The sequence below is a fragment of the Dysidea avara genome, chromosome 4 (genome assembly GCF_963678975.1).
Source record: "Dysidea avara chromosome 4, odDysAvar1.4, whole genome shotgun sequence".
NCBI classification, from domain to species: Eukaryota; Metazoa; Porifera; class Demospongiae; order Dictyoceratida; family Dysideidae; genus Dysidea; species Dysidea avara.
The window spans coordinates 39120110-39140410 of NC_089275.1; the positions used below are offsets into that span (position 1 = coordinate 39120110).

The window sequence follows — 20301 nt, forward strand, 5'->3', positions numbered from 1 at the left end:
TTTAATTAGTGAGTTCTTTAATCGCTCGCACTTTTGTGAGACAACATTACATTGAGCAGTACTGTAATTCTTTAATTTCTAGTAGGTATGTTTACATAGTCACTCTGAGGTTGCCCACCATCACACTTTGCCCTTATTAAGCCTTTACCCGTCATGTTGTGCTAATTTTGTGGCTCTTGAATAGTTCAAAGCAACATAATATTGGTGAGAAAAACCAACTGCTGTTGTCGTCATGGTTTCCCCATAAGTGTAAATGAATAAGATTAGGAGCAGTTACACTTATTTTTGCTCTTGTAATGTACATAGCACATATTGAGAGAGTCAATATGTATACTGGTACTGGTACATCAACAGCACACAAAGCTCATACAAAACTTTTTCTACCTCATAAGCATTAGCTGCCTGCTCCCAAAGTAACCAATGAAATCTTTTCCTCACACTCAGCTCCAGAGTACTTCCAGAGTGATGGGCTGTAATGAATGATGACAATGTGAACAGGTTGAGTGAGTTGAGTGTTACTAGTTAATTCCCTAACACAGCAACAATTTAGTTGTTTAGTGGTGGCCTTCTTGTTTTAAACTACACTTCTATCTAGATGTGTATGTCTTTGGCTGTTTGCGAAGAAGAAATGAAGAGAAATTTGGAGCTTACTCAGATTGTGTGAGCTGACATTGAACAAGGGGGCTAAAGACTATATTCTTTGACTATGAGGCTTGTAACCAAGAAGTTTGTGGCCCTAACTACTGTTGCTGCTATCCTGAAATTGAATAACTTTGTTCTATAGATATTGTGAGACCACTTGTATTAAGTGTGAACAAATCTCATTGTATGTGTATTTGTATGTGTATTTGCAAATATATGAATAATTGATGATGGTGTGACAGCATAAAACTTTCAAGACAACATTTCTTAAGTCAGTCCCTCCTGGGGCAGAACTAGTACCCCCAGACAGCTGTACTGTGTCTCATGGGTGAAGGTGTGAATATTGAACCCCACTGATATGTGGGAAGTTGTAGAGTTTATTTTAGAAATATAGTCAAGAGGGGACATACTGTATGTATGTGGTAAAGTGCCAGTGGAGGAGGGGAGGCAAAGGGGTAGCAAGGACAAATACAAATGAACTCTTTTGGTAATGTAATCCAGTTTGGTTGATGCAGTTAGGGTAGCATGCAGTAACTAGGGAGGCATGCCACTAGTATAGTCAATTGGGTTAATGTAAAACAATGAAATTGTAGCACCTTTAAGAGCATAAAACTTTAAATTTCAAGCAGTTTTCAAGAGGGGGGCAAATGTCATCCCTCTAAACCCTGAGTTGGCATTTGTTTTCCTTGTGCTGGGTATACCGGAAGAACACTACACACACACGCACGCACGCACGCACGCACACATGCTCATATACACATACACACGCAACACACACAACTACATACACAAACATTACCAGTAATACACTGCTCCACTACCCTACAAGATTCCTGTACTTGTCCATTCTCCAGTAACAGTTCTAGCTGAAGTAGCTGCACCTTTGACAGGTCATGTGAGCTCTGGTAACGAGACAGCAGCTGCTGCAGACCAGAGAATGCTAACTCCAACCTGTTGATAACATCATATGTAAGTGACTGCTGCATGATATAAACAAGTGTTTTCATTTCTGAAGTAGTTACCACTTGGCAACTGTTTTAAGATAGGTAGGAAAGCTACTAGAGTAACATGGATATACTGCAAGTCAGAATAGGGAAATTTGTTCATACACTTGTACTTGCCAGAGTACGTAGGAGCATAAGTAGCCTCCATGATATTGCAGTGTATAGAGTAAACAATAAAAATTTGGCGTGACTATAGTTTGGCTTTTGTGAGTTTGGTAACTCTAAGGAAATCCACCAAACATTTTGATACTATTCAATATTGGCTGCATGGTAAATTTGTCAAATTTTTATCTGCCCTGCATGCTGATCCACCAAACTTAAGCCACACCAAACTGTTGTAGTTTTACAGCACAATTACTAATAATATGCAGTAGAGATGCAACGATACAATGTGTAGATGTATCGATATATTGCCTCTGGTGTATCACGATACAGCGATATATTGCGCGATACAAAGTGGAGTCTAAGCAATGGTCTATGTTGTTTTTTAATGTTGATTTTTGTTTTTTAAGAGAAATAAGTGAGCTAAATTTTCTTCGAGAAGCATTACATACTACTCAGTTTAACCACAATGTACAATAATTTGATTGTCAGCAATGTTAATAAGCCACGATATGTCGATATATCATGATACGCGATATATCGATATGGTTTAACTTTGTATCGATGCAGCGATATTGTCTTAAAACGATATGATACGCAATATATCGATATATTGTTGCATCTCTAATATGCAGTCACCTCTTGTGTTGGGCCGCTAGCCTAATGGTGGACAGAGCAAGGTCCAGGGTCAACTCAGTGTGGGATAATGTCTCTTCCATCACAGAGGGTAGTCGCACATCATGAGGATCATGTCTTAGTAGAATACTACACTTCAAGTATAGCCCCGATGGGTGGGCATGTTCCTGTATACAAAAGATATGTACATAAGGTCAACTGTGTATGATGCACGATTTGAAGACTAAGTTATTGACCAACTGATATGAAGTGTGAATAACAACATATGTACATCTTAGGGTATAATTAGTAGAGGTGTACCGATAATCGGATTGGCTATCAGCTATATTGGCCTTGTTTTTGCATATCTGTATCAGATTGGTACCATGTGTAAACAAGCAACAGATACAGATATACATAAACATCTATTTAGGGGCACTCGTGCTCTAGCAATACTAGCAATGCCTGTTTATGTAACTGTTGATTAAAGTCCCACACTGTCAATTTATAACTAAATTTAGAGTGCAAATTGTTAGAGAAAAGGTCTATGCCACCATATTGGATCGGCTTTGTTTATTGGCTTGATAATATTTATTGGCTTGATAATATTATTTTATATCGGTTATCGGAATATCGGCTAAAAGTCATATCAGTGCAACTCTAATGATTAGTCATATATACACTAACAATACCAATACATGTACACATGCAGTAAGACAAAGTGTTGTATTATCAACTTACTGAGTTAGCCAAGCCAACTGCATTCAGTGCCTTCTGCCAGTAAGCAGTAACGTCCCACTCCAGGTATGCATTGGCTAGTAATCTCAGTGTCCTGGCCTAGTATATATGGAGATGTATGCACGTGTGTGTTTGTGTGTAGTGTGTGTGTGTTGTTAGTGTGTGTGTGTGTGTGTGTGTGTGTGTGTGTGTGTGTGTGTGTGTGTGTGTGTGTGTGTGTGTGTGTGTGTGTGTGTGTGTGTGTGTGTGTGTGTGTGTGTGTGTGTGTGTGTGTGTGCGGAGTGTGTGTGTGTTCCTCTTTTGAGTGTGCATGTGGAGTACTATACACAAACACACATATCTATAACCTATACAGCAATCACATAAAGTTACTCACTTGCTTCTTAGCAACAACAAACGATAAATCACTTTTACCGAGCTCATAACTTTCCCTATGACGAGAAAAACTTTTATAATCATATCACTAATAACACTTCACACAAATAGTTAGTCCATACCTCAGCCACTGGACACTGTGTTCATAAAGAGCTTCTTGAAATGTCTCCACTCCAAAATTGTAGCACAACATTGACAAGTAACCAGCCTGTATGGCAACACACAAAATCATCACTGACCATATCTACTCCACTAACACATAATGGATGGCGGTATATACACATAAAATTGAATATGCAATGTAGCACAAGTACTTACTTAGAGGTCAACTTATTAACAAGACCATCTCATTGTAGTGACCATGTCACGTTACTTTATCTTCATTAATAATAATACATTGTAGCCTCATAGTGTTATATTGCATAGCCTCATAAGAGGTTGAAGCTTCACCACATGATATGGTGCTAATAGTATAATATACTCAATTAAACACGCACAGATTCTGTAGTATTCTTCTCTGATGAAATACAAAGCTACCATGTCCCAAACATGTTCATCCAACACACACAATCTACTAAAGCAGGGTAATGTAGCAAGTGATCTGGCTGGTGTGGTTTGGCTAGATCACTTTTCATTGCAAGAGATTGGCATTCTAATAGAACAGTCAATAATAGAGCAGTCTGTAGGTTCACTTGTAACTTATATTCATGATTTCAGTCTGGATTTTCTTGGGAGAATGCCTCTAGACTTCCCTAGTTTAGCTTCACACATGCTATCTCATTACAACTGTGTACAGGCACCATCAAAAATCCATCAGTCCTAATGATACAATGATACCTTGTATAGTACTGCCTGTATCTATACTAGAAAGGGCTGATCAGAATGCTGTGACTCAAAAGTGAGAACACACCATTAAAAAGATCTGTTCCTCTCATATTTAGCTAATCACTAAATTCAGTGTAAATTTGATACTTTGGTACTTCATGTGACAATTTCTGCTTTCAGATCTTAAAACAACATCACACTTGTTAACACCTCAATAACTACAGCTGTATACCAATGGAGAATTGTAGCAGAGCTTTTCTTAGGCAGTTTTCTATTATTCTAAATAGCATCAACCAATTTAATGCTCCTTGGATGAAACACAGTACACAATAAAATAAAAATCCACTGTGGCTTCAGTATGACTAATTGTACGGGTAGTAGGCATGTAGCAGGCATGTAGCAACACTAAGAACGATCTTGTTGCAGCTGCATAGAGCAAGACATTTTGTAGTCAACAGCTGTTTACAGACTATAGGTTAACATGCACCTGTACACACATAGGAAGTGACAAACCCGCCCTAACAAACACACACAAATAGTGCTAATTGCTACAATCAGCTGGCTTCTTCGTCAGTATACAACACATCATTACTGTTACTGACAGGTATGCTTTTGTCCCCTTTGTTGACTGGAAATTTCCTTGACAACGACACTGATAAATCACACTATGAGCAGGTCTTCTAGTCAGTTCAAAGAGTATTAGACGTAGTGGTTGTGTGTAATGTCTGCCGACGGAGATATTAATACTGAAGCCAGTTACAATGGAACTGTGAGTGTTGATGTTCACTATCCAGTTATAGAATTATACATAGCTGTATCCTTGAGGCTAGTTCTTGCCACTGCCATTTTCATAGCTGCTGGTCTTGTGGCATTAACAATTAGAAGGAGTAACAGGATTTCAGAGAGCCTACACCTTTTCTTCATCGCACATTTGATGATAGCTGACGTAGGGGTGGCTGTGATACAGAATGGAGTGCCCATTGCCAACATCTTGATGACAATAATAAACCCAGACACAGAAGGAATTGATTGTAGGATTCTTGGAGCTACTTCATTTCCCAATACGGCAAGCTCACTGATGTTAGCTGTGGTGTGCTTTGATCGCCTGTATGCCATAGTAGCTCACAAACACTACAAGAATGATAAAAAGCGAGGCTATGTTGCTGTGATTACTGTTTGGATGGTGTCGATTCTCGCCAGTTCTTCATGTCTTGGTCATCCATACTCCAACCCCAATAAATCAAAGATTGGCTACTGCAGTGACAACTACTTTGAGTATTTTGAGTTTGGTATTGCCATGTTGTCACTAGCCTTTGCTGACTGCTTTGCCCTAGTACAAGGAATCTTCCTCTACCACAAGTGTGTCCTTGATGTGAAGGAGATGATTCTCTATGGAAGCACAGATCTGCTTCATTCTGGCCTGAGAAGAGCATGGAGCAAGTTCAGGGAGACACAAAAGGCTTCAGTCACGCTTCTAATCATTGCTAGCTCCAGTACAATTCTTGGTATCGTAATCCCTACGATCATTGAGGCTGTACAGCCACACATTGGTGGTGTTGCAAGGGCTGTATTGCTATCACTTGTATACTGCACTGTCACTAACGCCAATATCCTGCTGCATGCTGTGTTCTATGGGATATTCCTACACTCAATCCACGAGGTGATTGGGTTTAACGTCAGGAGTTGGATTTGCAGTATGTCACGGTACTGCTGCTTCTGCTGGTACATCTGGAAACGACAGAATACACAGCACTACATTGACTAGAACTGTAGCACTAGAGGAAACTGTGTTCCTGAACTTGTTTTAGTAGGCTAGTTAGGTACTACTGTATATTGTACAGTGGTTATGTATCTTGTTCAACATGTCCAGATATTTGCTATTTTAAAAATATTTATTGTACTTTGCATGGGAGAATCAAAGTGCCGCTGCATGCTGTATTTTCCATTTTGGATTGTATAGACGAGTTTAACGGGAAGGCGTGGTCACCTTACATAACCTAAAAGGTCACGTGAATTATATGTCCGCCATTTTTGTAGGGCAAAAACACAAAGCTTGACATGAATGAATATGCTGTCCAGTTGTTGTGCTAATGGATTATACACAACAAGAAAATAAGCAACATAGAATTGCTCTCTGTAAAGACAACAAAACTTGTTCTGAGAGGATGCAGCGCTGAAGTCGGGTTTTTGGGAGCCTCTCGCCAACTCGTGCCAAACTCAGTGATTCACTAGAGTCTGTAGTGCATCAACTATATTCTTCCTACGCAGTAACTGATTCTGGATAATCTGTTTGAGATTAGTACATTCCATCAGAGGCAGTGAAGCTGAAGAATGACCAGATTAGACAGCTCCAGAGTGAGCTTGTTTCAGTATCAGTCTGAGTGACTCTAACTGAACCATCAACTTCTACATACTGTAGAGGTCAGCAATTTGAATTATCCTGTAGAATAGTCATCAAATTCCAGGCTCCACTGAAAATCAAGAGTGGATTCCGTGTGTAAATATTACAATTTAAGAACTAGCTATGTGTTCTCTTCACCACATTACAAGAATTCTGATAGAACAGACAAAGGAAGGTTAACAACTCATGAAGTGAGGTGATAGCTACATTCAGACACTCTTAGCCAGATATCAGTCACGTACAATGGAGAGTTATATCAATTATATCAGACCAGCTATATCTATTTTCAAGGAGTTGCACACATTAATCATAAATTCAAGGCTGACGATGCACCCTTACCTTGGTTTCAAGCCAATAGTTTGTCTATGCAGTGTAATATGTGTCATGATAAATTACAAGAAACTAAATGTCTGTGTAATTGCAGCCAAAGCCTAATAAAGCGAGACACAAACCCTGCATGGTCATGTTTAGAAGCTGAAATGTATACTTTGCATGCACAACGTGTTTTACAATTATTTGTAGCGCAAGTGCAACTTGCAGTCCTTCATCATTTGACATGAAGTCTAGCTTTGCTTGTCTGGCTCAGGATACATAACTTGCATACACTGATCAGTAAAACTCAATGATGTTGAACTACTGTAGAGCTAGTCATTTAGCAGCACCATCCTTCCAGCACTGCTAAATAAAATGAGATATTCTTCTCTTGGTAGAATGTAGTTAATCTGGAATAAATTAACCTGATGGCACATCATCATAGTGCCAGCTACCAGTGCCAGCTACCAGTGCAGAGTATGCCAAACAGATATGCCAGTATTAGCTATCTTAAATCAGCTTGAAATAATAGTGAGAAGAATTTAGCTGTCTAGCATGAGTCTTGAAAGTTCGCTCAACACAGCCATCCCAAAGCTCTCTCAAATTACTGCTAACCATGATTGAAACTGCACTAAGATATCTTCTCTCCGGGTATTTGGAGAATCCATAAAGTTCAATTCCACATTTCTTACTTCTCATGGTGCGTATATAATAGCACAACAATTGGAAGGAATTCTGAACATGCATTCACTTGTGTCAAGCTTCACGTTTTTGCCCTACAAAATGGCGGACATATAATTCACGTGATTTTTTAGGTTATGTAAGGTGACCACGCCTTCCCGCTAAACCCGTCTATAGATTAGCTGCATAACTGTACTGTATGAGTCATACAGTGGCTAATCGGGCAAATACAGTACAGTTAGCTATGCAGCGCAGTTATGTATGGAATGTTACGAAAACAACCCACTCAGACAGCATGATTGATCATCTGCATGACATTGTACCTGTAAATCGCTAAAACTAGCCAGACTAATCTTACCAGTTGGTTCTAGGACTAGTTACATGAACACTTACTGATAATTTGACATGGAAAATTGAAGCAACAACCCCACACAGAGTGATCACATGCGTGACACTGTAAAACACTAGCCAATCTAATCCTACCAGTTTGTTCTACGACTACAAATAGATTTTACGACAACCAACTGATAGTCTGATAACTGAAAATTGAAGCGATTCAGGTACTCAAGAAAATCACTCCGAGCAAGATGACCAGGAAGTACAACAAAACACTTAAAGCACCACCTATGCTTGTGTGCACGAAAAATACAGAGAGGTAAATACAGCACTTGGCTTCGCCTTGTACTGTATTTACCTATTGACACACCCCCTCGTGCTGTATTTTCCATACTCATGCGTGGTGGTGCTTTAACTATAACATACTGTACTGTATTGCACAGACTTTTGCTCAGTTATCCAAACCAAGGAGCAGTATTACCGAGTTTACAATATTCTATGCCATGCTATACAGGACATGGGATATCACAGCACAGTGAAATTTGACTATGGCTAATAAGACCACCTTATTATAGTAGCCATAGACAATGTGTAGCTCATAAACATGATCGTGTTGATCCTACACATTGTAGCTAAGGTGTATTTCATGATTTCAATACCACCTAATTATTGAAGCTTTATTTTTGGTACCATACGTCAATAACAGTTCACTGTACTCTTAAACATCAACCAATTCAGCATAATATCAATGGACCCACATACATAGGTCAACACATGGGGGTAATACTGATGTGCAGTTATGTAATTTGTACTACAATTTGTTATCATGTAAGGGGTTGGCAGTATTTTTGTTTTACTTAATGACTTAATGATATGGTGCAGATAGCACCATTGAATTTTAACATTATCAATCCATCACGCATACACATATGGGTAGACACCCAAAGAACAGTGTCTTTTTTGTAAAAAGGTATAAGAGGCTTTGTTCTATACAACAGAACACAGTCCAAAGTCTGGTGATCAGCAATATAAGAAGTGTATATAGAGGGAAGAAGAAATGATGAACAGTTTGTTGGTGATCATCTTTACTACAATAATTGTAGTGGGGACATCAGCTCCAGTTGAGAATAATCACGAGGTGTGTAGATGTCATATATTAACTGTACTACCAGAGTCAAAGGTGTATAAATTGTGTATTCAACACACTAGATTACACGTAACAAGAGGTTCATTGTTGGTCATCATCAGCTTGAAGAAGTGATTGCTCAGTCATCGTGTGCAGCCTACATGTCTCATGATCCCAGTGGATGGGTGTATGCTGTACATAGAGATTGCAAATCTGGAGCTCCAACTTGCGCTGAAGTGTGCAGTAATCCTAAACTGAGAGTCCAGGATGCTGAAACCACTAAGAAGACATCTTGGAAATGCATTGGATCCACTCATATACACCACAATCGTCCAGCTACTGGAAATATCCCCACCCTAGGCCTGAAGCAGTATTACTATGCATACGCCACTTGTAATATTAAATATTGTGGACCAAACTACTGCTGTTGCCATGTAATCTAGTGGTATATACCATCACTGAACTACATTATATTACTGTAAATATCATTGGCAAATTGTATATACATGTATACCATCAGCTATAGTGCACACTTGTAATATACAGTGTATACGATGACACCACAACACAGTTATGCAAACAGTGGCACATGCACCTTGTAGGTGTGTAGTCATGTGTTGCTCAAATCAATTTGTCAAATTTTTACCTCTGTTGTTGTGAGACCTAGCTATTATACCACCACACTCCTTAGTGATTCAGTTAGAAAGGTGGGAGTGGTGAGTGGGTAATAACACAGATACCCTAATTATTATGGTACTACTGTGAGATTCCACTTCTCAAGGTATTCGCCTAGCAATACTCACAATCAGAATTAATTTCATTAAATCGTTAAATAGGTCCAAAAACGTGGAAAGACAAGATGGGACAATATGTAATAGTTACACCACGGCTGTGAGGGATTTGGCTGATATATATATATATATACCCCGAAGTCCAAGGGCTATAGGCTTGAGGGCTATCAACAAAACCAGACGTAGTTGCAGTATAAGTACAGAGCACTCACCCTGTTTCTTTTATACATCAGTATCTGATGATTGATAGGGGTTTTAAGTATGGGTTAATAGCCCTCAGAACATTATTCATCATTATGACAATGCCAGAAAAACTGTGATTGTGGGATCTAGTTTTAAGTTTTACCATTTTAATACATTAAGCCTATTAACTTCCCTATTGGGACAGTAAGTTAACATATTAAGTTAAGCAGTTAGGACTATAAGTTACTCACCAAGTTACATCTAGTTGTCCTCTACGTGTTGTCTGCTCAATGGTTGACATGTGGTGGGTAGGAGCGCACATCCACACATTTCCCAAACGATTATTTTACTGATCATTTGTTTTAGACTAACTATCAACTAGTCAAAATTTAATAACTATATACACTGAGCCTAACCTAACCTGTAAACTAAAACCCAAAAATTAACGCTCTATGTTACTCAATCATATGTATGTATCTTTGAACTGGTTGGGCATCAAAGCCATGAGCAAACTGCATTTCCATGATATTATCCAGGCAATATGGGAGTTAAACCCCAAGTGGCATCTTTGAATACCCTTGTTAAACTGGTAAATGTTCACCATAAAGTATGCATGTAACTGTGGTGAAAGGAACAAAGATAAAAATTCTGGATTTTTTCAGCAATTTCTATTCCTGTGTTCCTAAATTCATATAGGAAGAGGGTGGATAGTCACTAGCAGCATGATAAAATGAAGAAGCAACATGTAGGAAGGGATAGAGCTAGCCTCCTCACAGTAGAAAACATATCATAGTTACTAACAACACAGTCATCCAGTATTTTCCATACACACGTTTGGTGGTTCTTAATATGATAAGTTGTAGAGCTGTGACCTGGACCAAGTGTACGCAACTAATTATTAGCACCCTATTTACTTTTAACATTCTTTCAACGTGATTGTGACCGTCTCAGCAAAAACCTGACTTGTTCGCACAATTAAAAAAAAATTAATTCACTTAGCATTTCTGCTGTGTCCAAGGAATAGATCACCAAAGTTTCAGCCTTCTGTGGAGTGTAGTTTAGGAATTATAGTATTAGACAGTAGGAAGAGCAAAATAATCCATTTGTACAGCAACTATACTGAAAATAAACTACAGGCACTTACATTTGCAGCCATGACTTCCGTTTGGATTAGTCTACAATGTTGCAATTTGGCTTAAAACGTTCACCATGGATCAGCACATCAGCCAAGGTATACTGTTAGCCCTGTAGACACTTGTGCATATGGATGTGAAGGCAGTTTGGTAAAAGAAACTATGACGATCTTTTTAACATTTACCGCATCGTAAACAAACGCACGTGACACGTATACCGTTGAAGCTACAGAAACGAAACAAAGAGTTTCGAACTCTTCATGAACAGGTGAATAAGATGGTATATAATTCTAATCGATTTGAGTCTTCCTTCTTCGAGACTGGCCCGATAAAAACTTGCATATTTTTTTCTTTGTAGCATTTGAAATTTTATGAATTTATGAACAATTATGAACAATTTTGTTTATTAAAAATGCTTTCATCAAACGAATTAATAAACTGATTACTTGGTTGTTGCATGCATATTTCTTTACATAAATACAACAACCTATCATCTTCAAGATCAAAAGCAGCAATGACACAATGATTCATGTACTCACTCAGTATACTTAGAATATAAACTTATCAACTGAATATAGGTAGGGTAACTTCAGTAAAAAGAATTAAGTCTGTGTATTCAGTAAATAACTCAAGGGGTAAATGTAAAACTACTACCAAGTCAGCTACGTATACAAAACTCAAGCATCAACTACTGCACAAACAACTTTATTTCCTTCACCAGAATTCCTTCATTTGAATAATGTTCATCACGACATATCCTAGCCTCAAGATGCTTGTCACTGGTCAGTGGTATCTGTCGATAGAACCATGGCAAGTTGGGTTCTGAACAACAACTACTGTCACTGGGACAACCTTCACCATCCCACACCGGGTCACTCGTATAATATCGACTAACACTTGCACTAGTTGATGCCCCGGACTCACAATAATAATTCTCATGGACAAAAGCAGGGGGCCAACGGCCAGGGTAGTGAGAACAGGGACAATTGACTGGATTACTTCCGTGATTGGCGTTATCAGTGTAGCCTATTCCATATGTCCAGATGTGTTTTCTTGGGGTCCCATAAGTTATAGAAACACCATCGACATACGGACCATTAATAGATCTTAACGGGTATTGATTGCTGCCCCCAATTCCATCAGGGGTACCTTTCTGATAGCCTACAACCATTCCACATACTCTACTGTAAGGAATTTGGTGTGTTGTGAATTGAGCGGAATAACATCCAGCATGATCACCAGGTGCTCTGCAAGCTGCAACAGGACTAGAGATTTTACGCCATCCATTGGGACATTTGTCTCTTTTAGCAACATCAACATCAGCTATTCTCATCCATCCCATCTCTCCACCACACTCCAGCTCCATATCACAGTACACAAAGTTAGGAGTTGACCCAATAACTACAACATAGAAACCAGACTTGCCTCGACAGTATGGATTTAGCTTGTAAATATCTCCACAGGACTTTCCAGGTTGTGTAGGAATAAGACCATATTGATTGCTCACCACACCAGTCGCAAGTGTGACTATAGCAGCTAACACTGCTATCAAGTACCAACCAACAGCCATTGACACTTGCAACAAGTCTATTACTAAATAATATGAGTCAACAACAAACAACATTTATATAGGTAATCATCTTATACTACATCACACTACTATAAAAGGCAATAATTACCTTATATGGAAACAAGAAGGCTATATAAAGTATCAGGTGTTATACACAATGACATCATAGACACCAACAACACACCCACTACAGCTACACAATGGGTTGGTACATTAACCTTGTGGTCAACTTTAATTTCAACTTTACTTTCATTTTAACTTTCAGTTTCAACTTTTAGTTTCATTACATCACAGGTGGATCCAAACAGTACACAGAATTATCAGCTATGTATTTATGTAAATACATATTGTCAATCTACAGTGGATCTTCAGTGTTCTAAACTTTCAGTTACCAAATGCTGAAGACTGTTCTATTAGAGTAGTTGAAGCACAACTTTGGAGTTATGGACTTTCATTTATCTGAACATGATCAGTGGTTCCATTGTGGCTGTACAGTTGAGAGCTAGTCTATAAAAGTACATATGAAGGCATAATATATGTAGCTTACACAACTAAATGTTTCCAAATCAACAAGGAAAAGTTTCACGGTGTAAACAGTGTTGTTAGTTAGCTGGATGGAGGCCAATCATGGCAGATAGTAAACTTAAACAGATCAAACTTCTGTCACGGCTACAGGGTAAACCAAGCATAGAAATAACTTGAAAATTGGTGTGTAGATAGGCTGATCATCGTAGCAGTGCCTTTTGATAGTTTGAATAGCAATAGAGTTACAGCGACAAAGTTATAAAGCAAAAACTAAGCAAGTGTAAAATCGCGGGATTGAGATACTCTAATAGAGCAGTCACCACGGGTAAAAAAAGTGTGCAAAAAATGTCGAAAAAAAAAACTTACCAGAGTTCGAACCAGGGACCTCCATACTTAACACCTGCATCATTAACCACTGAACCACTGCTACCTTGACTGATCACCTCACTTAATTTCTGCTTTATAAATGAAATTTCTAGTTGAAATCTGCTTATAGTCAAACGTTTGTAATTTCATAGATCTACCAATAGAAGTTCTAGACTGTTCTAGAACATTCTATGTATGTTCTATTAGAAGTCCTCAAAAAAAATGTGCACTCTATTAGAGTATTACAATAATATTATCAAATATTGAATTAAATCATGCAATGAAATACATTTATAAGTCTGTCTTCAATAATCATCATTGTATCTACATAGAAAAGAAGAAATGTGAGTAAAGACAAACCTCAAAGTCAGCCATAGGCTGGTTTTGGGGCCTTGTAAAGTACAAAAAGTAGTGAAATCCACACAAAAACAGCCAAGCTGTGAAAAAATGGTGCGGCCTTAAAAAGCCTGGGTGAAAAAAGTTGTGAAATCAAAGGTGGCGGCCAAGAAATGGCTGCAATGATGTTAATGCTAAAAATTTTAATAATGGCTGTGTGCATTGTTAAAATTTATTAGCATTAACATCATTGCAGCCATTTCTTGGCCGCCACCTTTGATTTCACAACTTTTTTCACCCAGGCTTTTTAAGGCCGCACCATTTTTTCACAGCTTGGCTGTTTTTGTGTGGATAGTAAACTTACACATCATAAATTGCAAGGATTAACTAATTTATAGGATGCAATGAACATTGTTAATACTAATACCTTTCTTATGCTCACTACACCCACCAGTAAATGTGGTACGTATGTAGTACTGTATTGTGGGAAAGAACCGACTGCATGGAATGTACAAAGAGGGAAACTAACACAATTAGCTATTCTGTTGAAGAGATAATGTACCATGAACATGGTCATCAATCATTGTACTTACCTACGTATACCTGTGTGACTAAATGAAGATTTGACAAATGAAATTTATTTAAACTCAGCTTGTGAATGCGTATATAACTTTCCACTGTGGCTTATCCACCATTTAGTTTACACAGTGCAAGACAGGGTAGGAACTAGTCGGGTCACCTGGGTCACTGGGTCATCCAAGTCTGTATAGAATTTTCAGGTATGACCCAGATTGGATCATTTGTGAAATGAAGTAAATACTTTGACAATGTGGAATTACACCATAATCTAGTCCTGCAGCAACCCAGCTTCTTTCATGAGCCAAACCCACTTATTAAGATTGTGTATTACTGTCTGCAGACAAACGTTAAGTTTGATGTGGAACTGTGCTTATTTATCAGTAGGTGTGTTGCAGTTTGTAGGTCATGTTTGCTGAAGCCACACCAACTAGTCGATAGAGTCATAAGCCTATTGCATCAGGCCAGCTTCTTTTTAATGAGCCATGCTTACTTTAACATTAGGAATGTGTTATACTGTCTGTTGCCTGTAGGCATATGTGGAACATTGCTAAGGTATGTTGAACTTTACAGGCATACATGAAGCCACACCTACATGCTTATAGGAAACATGTTTTGTTATCCATAGATTTATGTGAACCCCATTTATTATAATAGTTATCTGTTTATGCCCAAAATGTAGCTATTAATACATACTTATGTTTTGACTAAACCAGATATCTGGGTCAGTGGGTCACCGGGTCAGTGGGTCACCGGGTCACAGTATTAATCCAGTTTCAATGCTGACACAACAATGAGGTGGTTTAGTGAATAGCAATGGCTCAACCATTCCAAACTGTCTGTAAGATAAGGCAGTGAGCCAGTGGGAGTTACATTGACCTCTTCATTAACCTCAAAATAGCTTAATGATCATGGCAACATTTGTGGCAAAGGAAACTTCCTTTTACAATTGCTGTCAAGCTACAATAAAACTCAAACCAGTTATTGATAGTGCTGAAATTTGGCACACACAAAGGAGGTCCAAAGCTCCAGTCTACCCAGCTGTATAAAAGGGCACCTGGTGACAACTGGTGGAAGCAGCTAACATTATAATGGGTACCTGGTATTAACCAAGGAAGCAAATGACTGTCTCACACAGTGGGTGAAGGTCCAGGTGGGAATTTGGGTGCCTACACCTTTACCTGTGACACATGGTACAGCCTCCTGTGGGTGCCCCAGGAGGATACACTTGCGCTGACTCCTAGCACCTCAGTAGTGCACAGGTGTCACAGTGTTGGTTCACTGGGAAGGTGTGACTGCTAAAGGCTTTACTTTGTGTGAGTGTGAGTGTGTGTGTGTGTGTGTGTGTGTGCAAAAGGGTGATCTACAAAATGAGTAAACACAGATATAAAATATAATAACACTGTTAAAATATTAAATCTCTAACACAAATACTAGTGACCACTCATTGCAAATTAATTTAATGCTTATTATTTCAATAGTATGAGTCACCAACTGTATTTCTGGCTATGTTGTTACTTTAACTACTTGGTGGGGGGGATTTGCCCCAAATGGATAGCTGTTAATCTATTAGGCAATTACTACAATTTACATATTACTTCATTTTAAAAGTGACTAGAAATATATTATATTTAGTACAGTATAAGGAAAATTAAGAATATAAGGCCACTACTTTTTATTTCAATGATCCTTAAAATTCCTAAACAAAACTTGTGTAACATAATTATGACTGATGAACCTGCGCATACCACATTAAAACAAGGAATGGTGCCAGGTCTATTGCTTTCGTCTGATTATGCTCCTCAACTATCAATTACTAAAGTGGCCATTATGTTTTGCTTTTAGCTATTCATCAGGAAAGTCCATGAAGTTATACATAAAGGCACCTGTCAGGCTGAACAGTGAAAAAGTTAAGCCTGTGGTCTTAGCTGTTGTCAGAAGGCATCAGTCAGGCAGTTTGTCAGTGAGTCAGTCAGTAGAAATTTCCCTTGAATAATAATAATAATAAAAATACAAATTTATTTGCAACAACCTGTTAGAAGCATTTCAGGTCATAGAATTTTTGGGCCTGGTTATATGCACCTAACCAATACTGCCATGAAGGCATTGTTAATCTGGTTTTTGGGTGATATTTTTGGCCAACCTTCATGATTTTAATACTGTTGTAATGTATACTACTTTTATATGTTAATCAAATTATTTTGCCTTGTTTGAGCTGTTCACTCATCCAGTCTGCTATACTCTATTTTTCTCCATATTATTAACTCTTGATTTAATTTTCTTCATTTATTAATAATATATTATCAAGTAGTTAAATTATTAACTCCTGATAGACAGGTTGCTGGATAAACAATAAACAAGTTGGTCAAGATCTGAATAAGCTGGTAAAGTTTAATGTTTATTGTTGATAATTGACAACATTTTATTTTTACTATTAGTACAAAGCTGACCTTATTGGCTACAGTGGCATTGAGCCTTACAGAACTTTGTCTATACCAGGTGCAGTATATAAGGGAAGAGGCAAAGATTTGATCACAACAACACAGGAAGGATTAACACAAGGAAGAAAGCTAGTACACTGCACATGATGAACAGTTTGTTGGTGATCATCGTTACTACAATAATTGTTGTGGTGACATCAGCTCCAGTTGAGAATAATAATGAGGTGTGTTTAGTTTATCGTACAGATCATTTAAGCACTCCACAGTACTATAAAATACACACATATCACTTATTTAGATTACACGTAACAAGAGGTTCGTTGTTGGTCATCATCAGCTTGAAGATGTGATTGCTCAGTCATCGTGTGCAGCCTATGTGTCCCACAACCCCACCGGTTTTATGTACGCCGTTCGTCGAGGTTGCTCACTTAAAAGTCCAACTTGTGACGAAGTGTGCAAAGATCCAAAGTTACATGCCCAGGACAGTCAGACAGCTAGCAGGAAAGCATGGAAATGTATTGGAACTATCCATGTATATTTCAATCGTCCTGCTACTGGACATGGCACCACTCCAACATTGGGGCTGAAGCAATACTATTATGGGTATGCCAGTTGTGGAGGAAGGACTTGTGGACCAAACTACTGCTGTTGTACTGCATAACCTCTGACATCACTAAACTGTATGAACTACATATTGTAATATGTGTCATCTGTAGAGCAATAATTTAGTGGACACATTTTAATAGCTGTACATATGTTTACATAGAGCAGCACAGTACAACGTGTCAAGGAGGTTGACCGGCTTTGCATCCTTGTGAAGCAACACTCAGTACACAGGGTTGACTAAACTAGCACTAGTTAAAATATAAACCTGTTACGTAATGGAAGATGCATTTATAAACCACTGCACCCCTTAGGGTCCTGCAAGATAGCTAGTGAAAGTCTGTGTAGTAGACATACACTACCTGGCAGGTAAATTCTTGAAAAGAAGAAAATTTATAGCGGTCCTAGTTCACTTTTAGCATAAAGTCACACTTAAAACATACAAGAATGTAGATATGTAGAGAACAGTCTCTATCCACAAAACACCTTACTACAAATAGCCACACAAATGCTGAACACATGGATAAAAAGTTGTGTAGGCAACTTGAATGTGTGAGAGAAATGAGATGGGATATGGACCATTACATGTGTCCCATGATATCAGCTATTTCAAGACATAACTACCTAACTCATACACAGTTGCAGAACTTGCAGTATAAAAAGCCAACCAATAAATCAAGCACACCAGTTGACACTTGCTAGTAAAGTTGTGCGCTAGCTGCTGGAGTACAACAGAACACAGTCTGGTGATCAGCAGTAAGAAGTGTAGAGGGAAGAAGAAATGATGAACAGTTTGTTTGTGATCATCTTTACTACAATAATTGTAGTGGGGACATCAGCTCCAGTTGAGAATAATCACAAGGTGTGTATATGTCAAATACCAACTGTACTACCAGAGTTAATGGTGTATGTGTGGTGTATAGTTGTTCATAGTGTGTAATACATTAGATTACACATAACAAGAGGTTCATTGTTGGTCACCATCAGCTTGAAGATGTGATTGGTCAAGCATCGTGTGCAGCCTACATGTCTCATGATCCCACAGGCTTTGTGTACGCTGTCCGTAGAGTTTGCAGTAACAATTCACCAACTTGTACTGATGTGTGCAACAATCCCCAGTTACATGCCCAGGATCCTGAGACAGCTAAGCGTACCACTTGGAAATGTATTGGAGCCACTCATGTGTACCTCAATCGTCCTGCTACCGGAGATGGCACCACCCCAACACTGGGACTGAAGGATTACTACTACGGCTATGCTAACTGTAATCTGAAATATTGTGGACCAAACTACTGCTGCTGTAGAGTAATCTAGTGACTCATGTTCCCTCAAACAATGTTACACTATATACAATGTACACAGTACTGTATCCACTATATATAGCTAGCACATTGCATATTAGTTGCAGATATTTTAATAAACTATATATTCAATGACGTATTCAAGAGAATGGTATTTGGATGAATGGTGGGATGTTGCAAAGTGATAACTGATACTTCACAAGCCTTTGGGATTTATAAATCCCATAGACCCCACATTGTATCTGTATAACTATTATTTTATATTTGGTACTTCTTCCATGGCTGTTTCTGCAGTAGCATCAACAAAAGCAGCTCAATCTCTACCATCATAGTAACCACTCATGATCACATGACACAATTAAGTGATCACATGATACAATTAAGTGCCTTCATTACATCACTGCATGTAAGGGAATATGGGTCACAGACAATGTGGTGGATGTATATACATTATAGATCCATCAAAAAGTCTACACATACAATCAATCACTATTGGAAAAGAATTTGCTTTCCCACTAAGGGAACTTGCAAGAAGACAGAAAGCCAGTAAATATAGCTACTATGCATCAGAATCTTTTATAACTGATGAAGCAATAAGTAAACATGCACATACGTATATATGTAGCTTACAAACAATGAAAAGAGAGAGAGAGAGGGAGGGATTTTGGCCTACAAAAGACAATGTAAAATAGTTACAGGAGAAGAATTTTCTGGTATCAGACATGTACTATGTGTCCATAAAGTCTGCTGTTACTTTTTAGTTCCTCCATTTGGTCACATACACCTCCTAAACAAGGAAATTTTTTAAGATAAGCATTCTATATCACACACATAACACAGTCAACACTGTGTGGGTCATGATGTCAAGTCATCCACCATTGGGTAGGTAGTTTGATGACATCATCATTAAGGTCACCATTAACCACCTAATGAGTTTACTACACACCACATCATTAGCTGGTATGGACTACAACTCATGAGCAATACCAGAGTGCAAAATTCTGATCGTTTGTATCATGCAATGTACAAAAAACCTTTTAATAATTGATATCAAGTTATACTGTTATGCTTCGTGCTATTGAAGCTCACACTTCATTATGCTTCTCTGAAGTATGTAGGATTAGTTCAGTTTGTTTACAAAGCTGGGTTAGCAAAACCATGAACCAAACACTGTTACACTTTTCTGAGTCGCTTCTCTGCCTGGTAGGGATAATATCTTGTGCATACCTTGTCAGTGGCACCATCACAATTTTTTTTCTGCTCAATGGTTGACATGTGGTGGGTAGGAGCACATTGCCCAAACGATTAGTTTACTGATC

The 20301-nt window shown here is 38.3% G+C and overlaps 2 protein-coding genes and 1 long non-coding RNA gene across 5 annotated transcripts in view; 2 read left to right on the top strand and 1 right to left on the bottom strand.

Annotated features, from left to right (window-relative positions):
- The window catches only part of LOC136252077 (testis-expressed protein 11-like), a 66062-nt gene that overhangs the window by 6084 nt on the left and 39677 nt on the right, over positions 1-20301 (bottom strand). The window contains exons 8-13 of the mRNA XM_066044434.1: positions 3599-3684; positions 3478-3532; positions 3105-3200; positions 2388-2551; positions 1442-1593; positions 385-470 (exon numbers count right to left, since the gene is read on the bottom strand). Coding sequence (XP_065900506.1) covers positions 385-470; positions 1442-1593; positions 2388-2551; positions 3105-3200; positions 3478-3532; positions 3599-3684 — 639 coding nt within the window. The remainder of the gene's footprint in view (positions 1-384; positions 471-1441; positions 1594-2387; positions 2552-3104; positions 3201-3477; positions 3533-3598; positions 3685-20301) is intronic.
- Positions 8939-9687, top strand: LOC136252086 (uncharacterized). The gene is made up of 2 exons (XR_010699348.1): positions 8939-9169; positions 9241-9687. It is a non-coding gene; the product is annotated as an uncharacterized lncRNA (long non-coding RNA).
- Positions 17007-19117, top strand: LOC136252083 (uncharacterized). Of its 3 annotated transcripts, none has more exons than XR_010699347.1 (3): positions 17007-17021; positions 17076-17302; positions 17377-17839. XR_010699347.1 is itself a non-coding variant. In XM_066044442.1 (3 exons), the coding sequence occupies exons 2-3, from the start codon at positions 18463-18465 to the stop codon at positions 18993-18995; spliced, it is 447 nt and encodes a 148-aa protein (XP_065900514.1). In that variant the 5' UTR covers positions 17099-17302; positions 17416-18462; the 3' UTR covers positions 18996-19117. The 3 variants fall into 3 exon arrangements, 2 of the variants coding, with proteins under 2 accessions (XP_065900514.1, XP_065900513.1); XM_066044442.1 differs by lacking the exon at positions 17007-17021 and adding an exon at positions 18630-19117 and having other exon boundaries at positions 17099-17302; positions 17416-18543; XM_066044441.1 differs by lacking the exon at positions 17007-17021 and adding an exon at positions 18630-19117 and having other exon boundaries at positions 17111-17302; positions 17377-18543.